This window comes from Thunnus albacares, chromosome 12, assembly GCF_914725855.1.
Source record: "Thunnus albacares chromosome 12, fThuAlb1.1, whole genome shotgun sequence".
Classification (NCBI taxonomy): domain Eukaryota; kingdom Metazoa; phylum Chordata; class Actinopteri; order Scombriformes; family Scombridae; genus Thunnus; species Thunnus albacares.
The window spans coordinates 21095364-21110812 of NC_058117.1; the positions used below are offsets into that span (position 1 = coordinate 21095364).

The 15449-nt window shown below is 39.6% G+C and overlaps 1 protein-coding gene across 1 annotated transcript in view; it reads right to left on the reverse strand.

Annotated features, from left to right (window-relative positions):
- The window catches only part of prkci (protein kinase C, iota), a 32316-nt gene that overhangs the window by 16201 nt on the left and 666 nt on the right, over nt 1-15449 (reverse strand). Inside the window, exons 2-3 of the mRNA XM_044368531.1 lie at nt 4205-4326; nt 935-1024 (exon numbers count right to left, since the gene is read on the reverse strand). Coding sequence (XP_044224466.1) covers nt 935-1024; nt 4205-4326 — 212 coding nt within the window. The remainder of the gene's footprint in view (nt 1-934; nt 1025-4204; nt 4327-15449) is intronic.

Consider the following 15449-nt stretch of genomic DNA (forward strand, 5'->3'; position numbering starts at 1 on the left):
CCCATTCAAACAATTTTCAGACAAACATTTCTAGAAAAGTCTATTTTGCATTATTGTTGGATCATCTTGATCCGGTTTCTCATACTTTTTAGTTTGTCATTGTTTCATTTATAAGCTACTTATTTTCTGATATTCCTTCAAAGTTTAAACTGTGTTATATATATATTAGTGCGTAAATTTAAAGTGCAAACTGGAGTCTGCCATTATTACCAAATTAATTATTCTAGTATATAAAGTAACAGTAGAAAACACCTAAATATAATGTAATTTATCTACATTTTCTAGTTCAGTTTAAGTATTGTTGAAGGTTTGCTTGTCAGTAATGAATCAAACAGGTATCAAATTTATATTATGATCAGCCGAAAAACATTTATATTGTGAACATGAATAACTGTTTCATCTGTATCATTAATCATAATATTATTACTACCAAAATGAAAACATGAACTCAGTTTTTAGTAATATCCAAGGAATACAAAGTTGGGTTTTTTTGCAATAGGAAAAAATGTATTTTGCTTTGAATGAAAACATTTTGCAGGATATGAAATGGCCTGAGTGATTAACTCTATTATCAGAGGAGACTGGTACTGGCAGGCAGTTAATTACTTAACAGTGAGTTACATGTCTGCCACAACTCCCTGGGTGATCTGTGTTGGCACTGGCCATGGTTGTCATCTGTGATCCTGGGCCGGGGGTCTGGTATAACTCAAAGACCAGAGATTCAACATAATGCGAAAGACCTAACTGGTCATTAAAATCCCCAAAAAGAGAGTCAGAGAACAGAGAGTCAAAGATGACATGCTTCCCACCAGGACCGTGTACTAACTAAACAACATCTTACCGGCTTACAGTAAACATCCTGTTAGTCAAATCCTGAAATTGTGTAGGTTTACAGTATAAATACTGTCTGTGTGAGAGGCTGTGTGAGGCTCACCGTGGATAATGAGCTCTGAGTCTTTGTTGAGTTCATAGAGACGCAGAGCTTCCTCCAACTCCAGCTGAGACGACACGGTGCAGGGGTCACCTAACAGCGGAGGAGAGACCAGATGTCATTCACCGCATTTACATACACGAATGAAACCAGGTTACTGGAAGAAAACATGTAAAGGAAAGGAAATCACAGGATGTTTTTTCACCCTCTGCACTAACCTATAAAACCTACACGAACATGCAGCTGAATGAAACGTCTCCTCTTACACCCACACTGTACCGTGGACCAAAGGGGTCATATATGAAATATATAAGTGAGATACAATACTACAGCCTGAAGAGCAGATTTTCTTTTTATGTCTGAGCATTTGGACTGACAGCGCACAGAGAGAGGACAGGCGCCATGATGAGAGGTGCAGCTTTTCTTACTGTGCAAGAGAGGAAAATGTATCCAAAATAAAAAAGAAAATCTGTTGTATAGCCGTGGAAACTGATTTACTCATTGTAGTTTCAGTTATGTTTAAATATTTTGGATACAAGAGCACTCTAACACCGGATAAAATCTCCTCTTTCATTACATCTGCACTGCTGCCCCATTAATACATTATCTGTCTGAGGCGTTTATAAAGCAAATATCTGAAAATACAACCACAGACGTGGTTAAGTTTTCTCACTTACAGCTGACATTTAGAGAAATCAGGTAACTGCAGGCGGAGAGGAAATTAAGAGCTACACCTATTTCCACCTCCCAGTGCAAAAGGTTGTGAGCGTAAAACGCAGGTTACAGCGGGGCAGTGTGACATTTAAAAAAAAAAAAAAAATAGTCTAACCATTCTAGTTGTGATATGAATTGCAACACATGAACTTTAAGTAAACATCGAAGAAAGTGCGTGGGTGCGAGCTAGAGTGTAGGAGACTGCGGTAGTTAATGTTGCCGTTTCAAAGTGTTTCCGATTAATTGCGCAACCCTCTTTGTACCGTAATCAATCCAAGTCAATCATTAAAATATCACACAGACAAAGACTTAATTATGTCCTTATCGTTAACAGGAGGAGTCAGATGTCTGGGTGACACACTTGGAGACGTAGTGTTAGCCAATGGTGAGGACATCTATGCTATTCATAGTGCTTTATCTAACTAATCACAACATTATAAATAGCTTGAGAACAGAAACTATGACACACAGTGTATATTTAAGATGATACTAACTTCTGGAGGTTGATGCAGAACTAGTGGGTGAACTGCAACAACCATCATGTGCATGTGGAGCTACACACTGTCTGGTTTTATCTTTACTGAAGAGTTTGGGTTTCAGGAAGAAGTGTCATCATGTTTGTGAGTTCATGAACTTCCATGTATGTTACAGAGAAAGTAGACTATATAGTAGTAGAGTACACCTGTTTACTGTCCCCATTACTCTGCAGTCAGTCAACAAGATGTTTATTTATGGTTTGGTGGTTTGGGGTGAAAAAACACATTTTTGTCACAAGTACACATCTTACAGGTGGTGCTTTTGATTACAACCTGACCAATATAGGATGTTTGAGGCTGCTATCAACATTTGAGAGTTTTAAAAATCTGATAACGATATTAATTTTACAACACAAATACATGACGTACACATTTTTGATAAAGATCCCTGAAATTTGTAACCAAGATACACACTGTGCGAGACATTTAACTGTTAAAATAAACTTGTCAGTGTTCTCTGGTTGACAAAACTATTTAACACTGTTAATAATAATCTAATACATATTCTACATTTCAGTACTACGATATCCTGCTACTTGTAAGCCAACATATACAACAATATATACAGTGTATATTTGTGATGAAGCTAATAATTATGGATTAATCTACTGATTATTTTCTCAATTAATGAATTAATCATTCTGTCTATAAAATGTCAGAAAATAGTGAAAAGTGCCTGTTATTATTTCCTAAAGTCCAACGTGGCATCTTTCAATAGCTTGTTTTTTCTGATCGACAGTCCAAAACCCCAAAATGATCAATATACCATCAAATAGCACAAAGCAAAAACAACAAATCCTCACAAGTGAGAATCTGGATTTCAGGAAATATTTGGTATTTATGCTTGAAAAATAACAAATAATAAATCATCAAAGAAGTTGCCAACTAATTTTCCATCGATCGATTCATCAACTTTTGATTACTTTCTCAATTAATCATTTTGATTGATAAAATGTAAAATAATGTGAAAAACACCTGTCACAATTTCCTGAAGCTGAACTTGTTTTGTCTGATTAAAAGTCCAAAGACCAAATACATTCAGTTTAACAAAGACAAGCAGCAAATCACCACAACTGAAAAAGTTGGATCTGGGGAACATTTGGCCTTTTTGCTAGAAATAAATGATGATGATGTCACCGAATAAATGATTTCAGCTCTAACAGGCAGCTCTACTTTAGATCCATAACTGTCACTACTACTACTAGACCAGCTGTGGCACACACACGTTCATCACAAGGTTCATTAAAAGTTTTTATGTTTTCATGAATGATTGCCTTGACGTTTTTCTAACACTTGAAGATACAGAATTCCTTATATAGCAGATCACGTAACGCAGACCTGGTATTTGGTTGAACGAGAGTTTCAAAACGTATTAATTAATTACAGGTACATTTTCTAATTATCGTGATAATGACCTGAGTTCACATTGCACAGCTGCATGTATGTGGTTACCATGGAAGAGGGCAGTAGCGGAGACAGACACCTCTGAACGGCGGAGTGCTTCATTATCACCATCAAGCAGCTTTTCTTTCTCAGACAGGCTAATGACTCCAGTGATTGTATGTGGGTGGCTACCAGCAGGAGCTGATCTGAGTCTAATGAGTTTGGGCAGGCTGACCTTATCCTGAGCGGAGTGATCTGACGGCTCCATCTTTCCTATGACACTATTACTGCTGCCTGACTAACTGGCTGACAACAAGGAATTGGGTGGGGGTGGGTGGTAGGGGGTGGGTGGGGGGGTGATGTACACTTTCTTGAGTGACAAGAAAAGACTGAGGCTTATAGTCAAGTGACAGGCGGTGTGAACATGTGTTAATGTTAACACATGGAACCGGCAAATGCGGCGAATTCAGCCGGTGGCATCTACGTTTGTTTAATATACTAGATGATGTCATCAACTTGACTTTTGTTTAATAAGACAGGTGGATTTTTGACAAAACACCAGCGTCTCTGGCTGGTCTCCTCCTGAAGTACAGATGGAGAGACACAAAGAGAGGTGATGAGAAGAGCAGAGGAGACGTACCTTCCTCATCGATCCACTTCATGGTGAAGAGCTGGTCGTTGTCCATCGAGCACATGTCTCTCACCTCCCCGTACAGGCCCTCGAACGAGATGGACGGTTCAAAGTGGGTGATCATGATGTCCCTGCAGAGAAGACAAATAAGATTTATGTGATAACTTTGGATGCACTGATCCGATATGCAGGATTGTAATGGAGCTGATTTTATTAATCGTAGTGGGCCATGATTTGATTGATACATTAAATACTTTTTCATTGTCATTTCACAATTCAGTGTTTCCATCATCAGTCACGTTTATTGAGTCAAAACGAAACACCCACTCAGTTTTTAGTCCCACAGCAAACCTTGGCCTCATTTTACTCTTCATAAAAAACATTTTACTGACTTCCAGGCAGTGAGGGGTACAGATTTAAAATTTGGGTAAAAGAAAGCACTGGCATCAGATCACTGCTTCGTACTGGCAGATACGCTGAGTTGAGATATCAGAAATGATATCAGGAGAGAAAAAAAGTTGGATCCGTACATCCCTAGGGATTACGTTGCAGGCCAAGTGCAAATAAACAAAAACATATTTACCACCAATTAGTGCAGCACCGTCTGTATTAATGTTAAAGAAACAAATTCAATTAGAAATGTTAAAAAAAAACACACACCAACATATCTGAAATTTTACAAGTAGTGAATATTTTTTAATTTATTACTATATACTCCAAAAACACCCAGACATACTAATTAAATATTATTACAACTGCAACAGCTTAATATTTCCATTACTAATTATTCTACAAAATGTGAGAAAACAGTCAAAAATGCAAAACACAAGCCCAAAGTGATCACTTGTTAGTCCAAAACTTAAAGATATTCAATTTACAATTATATTAAACGGAGAAAGACGCAAATCCACACGTTTTAGAAGCTGGAACCAGAGAATATTTGGTATTTTTATTTAATAACTGACCAGCTGATGAACTGACTGGTCATTTCAGCACTTTACATTAAAACCACTGTCTACAACTATTACACCTCCGTCTCTCTTTTAATGATGTGCTCAAAGGAAAACTCCGGAGAACACCAGACCTTTGATTGGAGAGAGCAAAGAGATTTGAGAGAGAGAGAGAGAGTCCTTTTTCCAAAAAGCTGCTGTGTGAGTCACAGTCTTGCAGTCTGTCACATTTGTGTGCGCATTCATCTGTACAGCACAATTGTGGGTGTGAGAAAAAAAAAAAAAAAAAAAAAGCAAGAAATACTGCAAAAAAGTGAGGGAGGCAGAGAGATGGAGAGTAGAGCTGGGCGCACACCCACACTATTAAATTAATTATTAAATAACATCGTATACAAGGTGTTCCGCTGCAAATCTTACGAGCTCGGCTCCTTACATGCTTGTAAAATAACTTATTTGAAGAGTTGGGTCTCTGAGCGTTGTGTTAAGAACATAGAATAACTTATCAGAGTTAACTTGAATGCTTAAGTTTTAGACAAATTTGTGCAGACGTGTTCATGACACCAACCATTCATGAACTCCGGATTGATCCTATTCAGGAATTCAGGCCTGACGGAGAGAGCCACAAACTAAAACCGAATGAGTCACAGGCGAATGCGGTCGTGGTTGTGTTGTACCGCAGCGGTTAAAGCTCACTGTCCACCGCTGCGCTTCATCACTTCCCTGGAAAGCAGTCAGAAAACTTAATGCTCTTATCCGACAAGCACAAGTTCAGCCATCGAGCTTCATACATCATTCCCTGCTTCTTCACACACAAACATAAACACTCGTACGTTATAGTGAGACATGGCATAAAGAGGGTAGTGGTGGGTGACCGGGAGCATCTCTCCCCGTGGATGGGATCATCTGCTCCTCGTCAGTTCGTGGCAGCGTTAGAATTGATGTCTCGCCTAGTCCCAGCCCTCTGGCCAGCCTCGGTGGTGTTTACAACCCAAAGATGGGGGGGGGGGTGGGTGGGTGGTGCGGATGTTACACGCATAAGCTTTTACAGGTCTTCAGGCGACAGTGGTCTGAGCTCAGGCGTCTATATGTGTGGGGACTGGAACGAATGGGAGTGACAGAATGGGCGAAAACAAGGGGAGTACGGCAAGAGGACGGGAGTAAAAAGGAAAGTAAAGACGGCGTAACGTGTAAAAGTCGTCTCACCAGCCAGAAGCAACCTGCAAGGACATAGACCTCTTACACCCTTTACTGCCATTATCAGACATGGATCCAGTTTTTCATTAACTTGAGAGCTTTATAGCAGGATGATAAAAACCAGACACACAAGAGTAAACAACACACACTTTCCAGGACATCTGCTGTACAAGTCCAAGGACAGTGAAGGAGTGTGTAAGGTCAATGTCAGGTCGGTCCTTTCCGGCAGCGAATGAACACAAATAAAACTAAATTGTAATTTCAGTGTTTGCCCTTTATGCTTTCAACGGCGGCGCTGCTGAATGATGAACGCCACATGGTACATAATAATCACGACGAACGGAAAAAGCGCGCACTTTCTCTGCTTTGAGCAGCTGACTGGAGCTGGTGGTGAAAGAATGGGAACTGGTATCATGTATGTATGCGCACGCACGCACACACACACACACACACACACACACACACAGAGTGGACAGCAGAGCAGAGAGGCCGTGATGAAGACAGTGAACCAGGTGAAGTAAAAGAATTGACGACGACTACGCTCGTTACTGTAAGTGCGATAAAACATGAGACGACAGCCCCCCCCCCCCCCCGCCGCCCTCTACCAGTGGGACCTGCAGGCAACAGCAGAGGGAGGAGGAGAGAGGACAGGAGGAATGACTGATGTTTGTGTTCTTCATTCTTTCTTAACTTTACTCAGTATTTTGATGTCAGACGTATTATTTATTTTATTGACGTTTTAGATTTGTTTCCAGTGAGATATTATTAAGTTTAAAAAGTGACTTTGCTGAGGTAAACACTACTGTTGCTACTCTAGAAACAATATTTAGTTATATTTAAAATATAAATCAATTCTTATCCTGTTCTGATTAAGGATAACTTCAGGACATAGTGCTTACTTCATCAGTGAGCATATTTATTTCACTTTTCCTCTTGCTAGCTGTACTGCGAAAAACTATGTGTATTGCTTTTTTATTAATATTGTAATATAATGGTCCAAAATGATGTGAAAATGTACACTTTTTAGTCAAATAATATCACATTTTTTGGGGGGAGAACCTCCAAACCCCCCCGACTGCATTGAGGCCTTTAATTTTTTTAACATTTATTACAATGACACTTATCTGGACCTCCAGAGCCCTTCTGGTGTAAAAAGCTCCTGTAAATTAACACACACATGACTCTGTGGACATGGATAAACCTATCAGGAACAGATCTAAGCTATTTTTAAGTCATTCCACTGCAGGTGCGTAAATACGGGTCGTGGCGTCATGGGCTCTGCACGCACACAACAGCGCCGCCGCTGAAAAAACATCCTAGGGGAAACACCGGATTTATTGGCTGAAATCTAAGTTTGTCATCAATCTAGGGCATCTAAAGTCATCATGGCTCATGATAACGCTGCCTCCTCAGAGGTATTAAATTGTCTGGACTGAAAATCACACATGAAGAATGAATAAAGTGTTCAAGCAAGAATAAAGCGACGCAAAGCTCAGACTGATGCCTCCTCCTCTTCCTCCTCTTCCCACCCTGTCTGTATTTTCTCACCCTCTTCCTCCATCCTGCTGGTGTTAATCATTGCCTGTGAGGGGGAGGGGGGGAGGAGGGGAGGAGAGGAGGAAAAGACTGCGTGCCACCACTCTGGCAACTACACTCCTACAGTCTGATCTCTCCTCTAGGACCAGCATGGCAGCTCCACTTCCTCCTATAAAGCCCTGATAACATCAAAAGATAGAGAGTGTATGACACACATACAAACACACACACACACACACACACACATTATAGTTCCCACACTGCGTCTATAGAGGATCCAGACAGCGCATTAATGCCAGCAGGTGACTTTAACTGTGTCACGTGTAACTTGACCTGATCTGTGGGTGTTCATTAAACACTGGGCGTCTACACTGTAGTTAAAGTTTAGCCACGTCTCCGGTGCCTTAAACAACATCCTCCGTGACACACATACAAGCTCAGCTAATGGCTACAGCAGTCACAGGAAACTGGAAGAGACTACTAAGTGATAAAAATATGTGAAAAGTAGGGCAGGAAAACGCTTCCACCCATTTATTTTTTTTTTTTAATTGTAGGTTTTAGCTTTTTAATTGCAGATAGTGGATCTGAAACGATGAGTGAAGGTTTTTAATCAACCAAAATGCCAAATATTTGCTGGTTTCAGCTTCTCAAATGTCATCTATAATTTAAAAAAAAGGAATATCTTTTGGACTGTTAGTCTGAAAAAAAAACAAAGACATTTAAATAAAAGATGTCACCTAGGGCTCTCAGAACTTGAGATGGGCATTTTTAACAACTTTTTGATATTTTATACAAAGAATTTATCAAAACATAATCATTCCTTCTTTTGTAATCACAGCACCACCGAAAGTAGGCGCACACATGCATAATGTGTAGACACAAAACTAAATAATGACTGAACGATGAATGAATAAATGAAGTGAACTTAAATGAATTTCCCCATTTGAAAGTATTTCCCCGTTTGGTGGGCTGATTAACAGGCCAGCAATTCTGTAACTTGTCAGAAGACGTCTGTGCTGCTTCTTCTGATCTGGGAAAAATCAATTTTTTAAACCCATTAATAACTCAGCAGTAGCCAATAGATTCATTTTTTAAAGGGACTTGAAAACATGAACAAAAAGTAGGGACCTGTGAGAGACAAAGGAAGCTGATCTGTGGGATTCCTCAGAGTGACTAAGGCAGAAGGATTGCGCAGTGAGCATCTGGGAGCTCATCAGTGGTGAGTAACAGGGAGGAAATGGCATTCCACACAGACCTGGCATTCCTCTGTTGTGTGCCGTCCTACAGTACAGCTAAATTAAAAAGGAGGAAGGGGAGAGAGAGGAGGAGGAGGAGGAGGAGGGGACTGCTGGCCCGTGCCCCTGGCGTCTTAACTGCCGTGAGTAGGACTCTGCAGCCCCATCTGCCCAGCATGAAGCCATTCGTCACTGGTGAGCGCTCAAGCAGGAAGAGAGGTCAGGGTGCCTCTCTGGGCTTCTATGAGCACCTAGGACCATCCATCTCTCTGTCACGGCTGCCACGCATGGGTATGCCCCCCCCCCCCACCCCACCCCACCCCAAAACACCTTCACACAACCCACGTGCACATGCTCAGAGAACCAGACTCACAGTATGCCAACACGATTCGGAAGAAAAACACACTCAAACAAATACAGTAATGCTCAAGCAGAGGGTGATGTTACTAAAACAGCCACCTGGACGGAGACACCCAACGCCCTGAAAAAAACAAAAAACAAAACACCCTGACTCTCCCACTCCTCCCACAGTAAGGTCAGGGTGAATGAAACATACTGTCGGATGCTCTGGTCTCCAGGCAACACGGCCCACCTGTGGTGCTGAGCAGGAGGGAGCCTCTCTCCTTGCAGCACAATAGCACCAACCAAACACACTCCCGCCGAGCCCGGGGACAAGGTCACTCGTAACGACAGACAGACACATGAAAGCAACCGCTTGAGCTGCATTACACACTAGGGATGCAGCGATTAACCGATTTCACTATTAACTGCCCTTTAAAATGTCACGGTTTTGTAACCTTACAGGGACATGATGGTTTGTTATTTTTTAATGAAACAACAGTTGTACTATGATGAAAATTAAACAAAACTAGACAAAAAAAGTCCATAGGTCAACCGGCAGACTGCGACAAAACAAACCTGGTGCACCAGTTTAAAATGCTGAAACAACTTCAGGTACGCAAAGTTACACGTGCTGTCACAAGAGCGACTCCCCTTATTTGTGTTTGAGAGGAGCCACATTAGCTAAAGAAGATGAGAAGAGTTCTGGCGATAGCTGAGGGACCCAACACTGAAGCGTATCCACCAAAAAAAACACCTTAAGTGGTCAGTGTGGGAGCATTTTAGATACATAAAGAATGGACGGGGGGTTGTTCAAGAAGACGGATCTCCAGTTTATAAAACTTGCCAAAGAAAAGTCGCTGCTGAAGGATCCAACACCTCAAACTTAATGCAACATCTTCGAGATCAAACTCCAGCTATACACACACACAAGTGAAGGTAATAAACGTATAAATAAAGTAATAACTAAGTTAAAAAAACAAACAAACATTACTTTAGTGGCACTTAAGGAAACATTGAGTTGGTAGGTAAGTAAATATAAACATGTCGCTTACAATCAACAAACTAGCTAAGAGTTGGGCTTTCAGCGCAACGTAAACGAACAGCAACAAAGCAGGAAAAGGAGCATTGCACCGTTTATAAATGAAACGACGTGTAATCCCCTCCACGGCTTCAGCGCAACCATTAAAATCCTGTTGCTTCCTTCCATCTGTTTTAAATAAACACTCGGTACGGCAGGTAAATACAGTATGTTAGGAGCAAAAGATTAAGTTAACATGAGGATCTTGCAGCACCAGCACTATATCATGGGCTCTAATTAATTGCATTTCAGTGATTAATAACACCTGCATAAGAGATGTTCTCAATTTCTTTTTCATTTTTACTAAAACTGCAAAAAAAAAAAAAAAAACAATAATGGACGGGATTTTCTCATGCTGCATGTAAAATTAGATTAATTATTAAACTAAATGATTAAAAATGAATTTAAAAAATAGGCATGAATGACAGTTCGTAATAAAAACACTTCAGTTTATTACCTACATTAGTAATATTTTCCCCTGAGGAATCAATAAAGTTCCTCTTAATCTTATATTAATAATAATAATAATTAAAAATACGAAATATTATAAATCAATTAAAGTCATTGCAGCAATGTCCAGTTGAAATTCATCTTGACATGGTTTATTTATTTTCATTTTTCTTATTCATTTTTAGCCTCAATCTGCCTCTGGTACTGCTGCAGTTCAGCCCTCTTCAAAACAAAACATGCTCATTGATGATTTTATCAATCTATAGTATCGTGAAATAAATTAATGCATAATAATCGTGAAACTGTGATTTATCCCCAGACTATAATCGTACCATCAGAATCTATAATCGTTGCATCCCTATTACACACAACCTTCAGGATGGGTCGACGCAGCGGCACAGACAACACATTACGTGCATGTTAGCGGCAGCTGAGAATCAGTGATATTCAAACCTGTTAGCTGCAATCATGAGTGCAGATGTGTGTTGGTGGATGGGTGGGTGGGAGGTGGATGACTTTGTGGCTCAGTGCTTGAGGGGCTTTCAGAGCTAAAGTAAATGGCAAGACAAGGAACGCTTCCCGTATTTTAAACAAAGCCCAGCCTTGGAGCGGTGATGCAGTGATGGCAGAGTCTTTGAAAAAGAAGAGCAACTCCTTACAAAAAAAAAAAAAAAAAAAAAAGGAAAATAAGTGAACTGAACTGCTCTGTCGAGCCGGTGTAATCCCAGTTTCCTGCCAAACAACATGCCTTAAACAGGAATCCTGAAGTAGATCTGGCACATAAGAAGCGTTGTGTTAGTCGTCGTTGGCAACTCTTCAAAATAATATTTTTCTGGCCTGACATGGTGACACACTGGCAGTGATATACAGAAATGTTTTTTCTCTAAAATAATGATCTATACACAGCTTAGCTTCTTGTAGGCTATAATTCTGGGCTGTATGTTCACTTTTCCTTTAGAAAGAGGTTGATGAAAACATTTCACATCTCTATGACTAGCCGGTAAAGCACTAAAATAAGCTGACTTTTAAACACAGACAGAGGAAAGTGTTCAAAAATTGCTGTCCTAAGCCCACACAAAAATTTTGAAAAAAAAACCCTCAGCAACTCATCAAACAGAGAACATGCAAGCACTCTGTTGGAAAATCCTGTTTAGTCTGGGTTAAAAGAGGAAAGGTACTGGCCATTTGTTTTTATGAATTATAGCTGCAATTTAAAGCTTGATCTGTTTTGCTTCTCTGTTTGTCAGCTGTCAAAATTGCCTTGTTGACCTCTTTTAAAACACTTGAAACACACAAAACACTGCAGGATACTAAACAAAACAGATCGTCAAGGGAAAGCTGGTGTAGGCGATACCGTTTATTTTCTTGAAGGAGAGCTATTTAACTATCAAATGTACAAATAGCTTTATTAACTCTAATGTATGCCTACAGTGGGATGTATGTGCACTGAGCAGCTGTATTATGTAGAAAAAGTATGATTGAAACAATCAGATTTAGTAAAAACAACAAAAAAAACACATCTCTATTAATTATACAAGGTTACACTGTAAGAAATCAAGAAAAACTAAAAATCCTAAATCCTAAATACAAGACAGATTTTAGCTACAAAAGACAGTGAACTATACTTTTGAAGTATTAGTAAGTAGTAGTCTATATACAGCATTACACAAAAACTACTAAAAATCACTGCACTGTAAATTGGGATTTGCATTGTGTCAACTACACAGTACATTATCAGCATCACTGTCAGTTACTAGTCATGTGGTCAGTGCGTTTGCTCCTCTATTGACCGTCAGTCTGTATGAGAGCAAAATGAAGAGGAGCCAGTGACAGGCTGAGACTGCTACAGGCTGACACCAGTCTGCCGCTGCCTGGCGCTGACCGACAACAGACATGCAAATTGTAAAGAATGGACTCAAGAGAGATGCTGAAAAACAGATAATCTGAGACACTATCACAGAGCAGGAGAGACTGAAAGAGACTGATTTAATTTTGCTAACTGGATGGGTTTTTTTTAAAGGCTTTAAGGAGGTTTTAAAACAAATCACTCCATCAGCTGATTTCATTGATTAACTCTCTGAAACGCAGTAATGGAGCCAATCAGTGAAATCAGCTGCTGTAGTGTTTGGATGATAGAGGAAAGCTGCAGACTCTCAGGCCTTGATGGCAGAGAGTAGCGCTGCAACTAACGATTATTCTCACTATTGATTAATCTGTCAATTATTTCCTTGTTGTTCCTTGTTTCCCAAAGTCCAAGATGATGACCTCAAATGTCTAACAGTCCACGACCCAAATATATTCAGTTTACTGTCATAGAAGAGTAAATAATCCAGAAAATATTCACATTTGAGAAGCTGGAAACAGAAGATTTGCACATTTTTCTTAAAAAAAAAAAAAAAAAAAAGACTAAAAAATGATTATTTCATCACCAAAATAGTTTGCGTAACAGCATAACATGTTGATATCACTTCTTCACCATAAGTGGATACACTCACACACCTACATTTCTTTAGGCTTGTGCACATTTTAATTATAGTGTTTCAGAGGGTTTATTAAAAGTTGTGTTGTTACAATTAATACACAGCGTTTATCCGTCATATCTGGCCGATACCTGATCTGTTAAATTAGGTCAGTACCAATCTAGTTTATCAGTCGAGTGCATTACTAACCCTTCAATCTCCCACTCGTGACCTCCGCAGGGAAACCATAACAACACTGATAACGTCCTAGCTTAATGCACCCGTAATGAGACCATTCCTTCTTTGGCAACATAGCTGACATTCCTCAGCGTCAACCTCATAAATACTTCTGATACTTTGTTCTGTGACATGACACCTAATGATCATAACACATCGCAGTGTTTCTAAGGTGTGTCAAAGAGCTGCTGAGAAATACAACAGGTCCGGTGGAGATGACTTGCACTACACGTTTTTCAAGTCTTGGCTACGCTCCAATCACTGGCTCCATCAAACAGAGACAGTAGGGCAGGGAGTGTCATGGAAACACCTGGGTAACCGATGATTTCCATCACAAATACGAAACGAAAACAGCTGAACTGCCGCTACCGGGATGGAGGAGAATCACAGACTGTCATTTGGTGAAACAAAAACTCAAAGCACTGGCGTCTCCTCATACTTGACAGGATCAGGGATGGAGAGTGCATCGGTTTTGTTGTTTATAATTGATTGTTTCCCCTCAAATAGTGTTTCCCATAGCACTTATGGTGAGGCTAGAGCTTAACCAATTAGCTGAATAATCAATTAGAAAATTAATCAGCATTTTTTTTCAATAATTGAATATTTTAATGAGGCAAAATGTAAAACATTTGCTAGTCCCAGCTTCTAACTCATTAATTTGTTATGAAAATAATCTGTAGTTACAGATAGGGCTCAGGTTGAATTCAGAAGAAGGTAAACAAATCAATTGGGACACAACACTGTAACTACATTCTGAGAGTTTGTTTAAGTATTGTTAATTGTGATACACAGTTTTGTTGTCACACTTCATAAGTATGTCTGAAATACTTAACAACACCAGCTCAGATTGATCTCAGATTGTCAGATAGTCCAACATGAGGAACATCAACAACACAACTTGGGGTGATAATCCAAGATGCCTTAAAGGACAGGTTCACAACAAGTGAGCTTAAAACAACAGTCAGGTGTCCATAAGAACACTGAAAGAGGTTTTCCTCGCTGTAATCATTCCTCCTGTTCATACTGGCTATTAAAAGATCCCCTTCAAATGTGTTATCAATTTAAGTGATGGGGGCCAAAATCCACAGTGTGTCCACACAGTCATTTTGTGCAAGAATGCATTTAAAAGTTTATCTGAAGCTTATATGAGGCTTCAGCAGTCTGAGTTAGTCATATAAGGTTGATATCTGCCACATTTACAGTCTTACTGGCATTAAATTCCCTCTCTGTGTTTCCTTGTTGAGCTGCAGTGGAAGTATAGTAACATATAAAGGGACTTTGGCACTGAAAAGACTGTAAAGTTGAAATTTATCTACTTGATTTGACTAATTTGGATGGCTGAAGTTTCATGTTAGCTTCAGATAAACTTTTAAATACATTTTAGCACAGAAGGACTGTGGTTTTTGGCCCTAATCACTTACATTGTGAGTGTATTATGAAGGGATCTTTTCATAGTCAGTATGAACAGGAGGAATGATTACAACAAGAAAAATGTCTTTCAATGTTTATTTGGGCACCTGGCTGTTGATTTAAGAGAGACTTGAAAAACTGCAAACCCATTCTTAACATGATAGTATCAATTAAGATGTTGTGATTGCGCATTCCTTACAGTCAAGACTGCCAGCAGGAAATGAGTATTAGTCAGTCAATAACAACACAACAGTTTATCTGTTAACTAAATGAAACTGGACCTTTTATCATCTCCCAGTGACACACAGTGGAACTAATAGCAACTATTAGCTCCAAAGCTTGTACAACTGTATCACAGTTTAG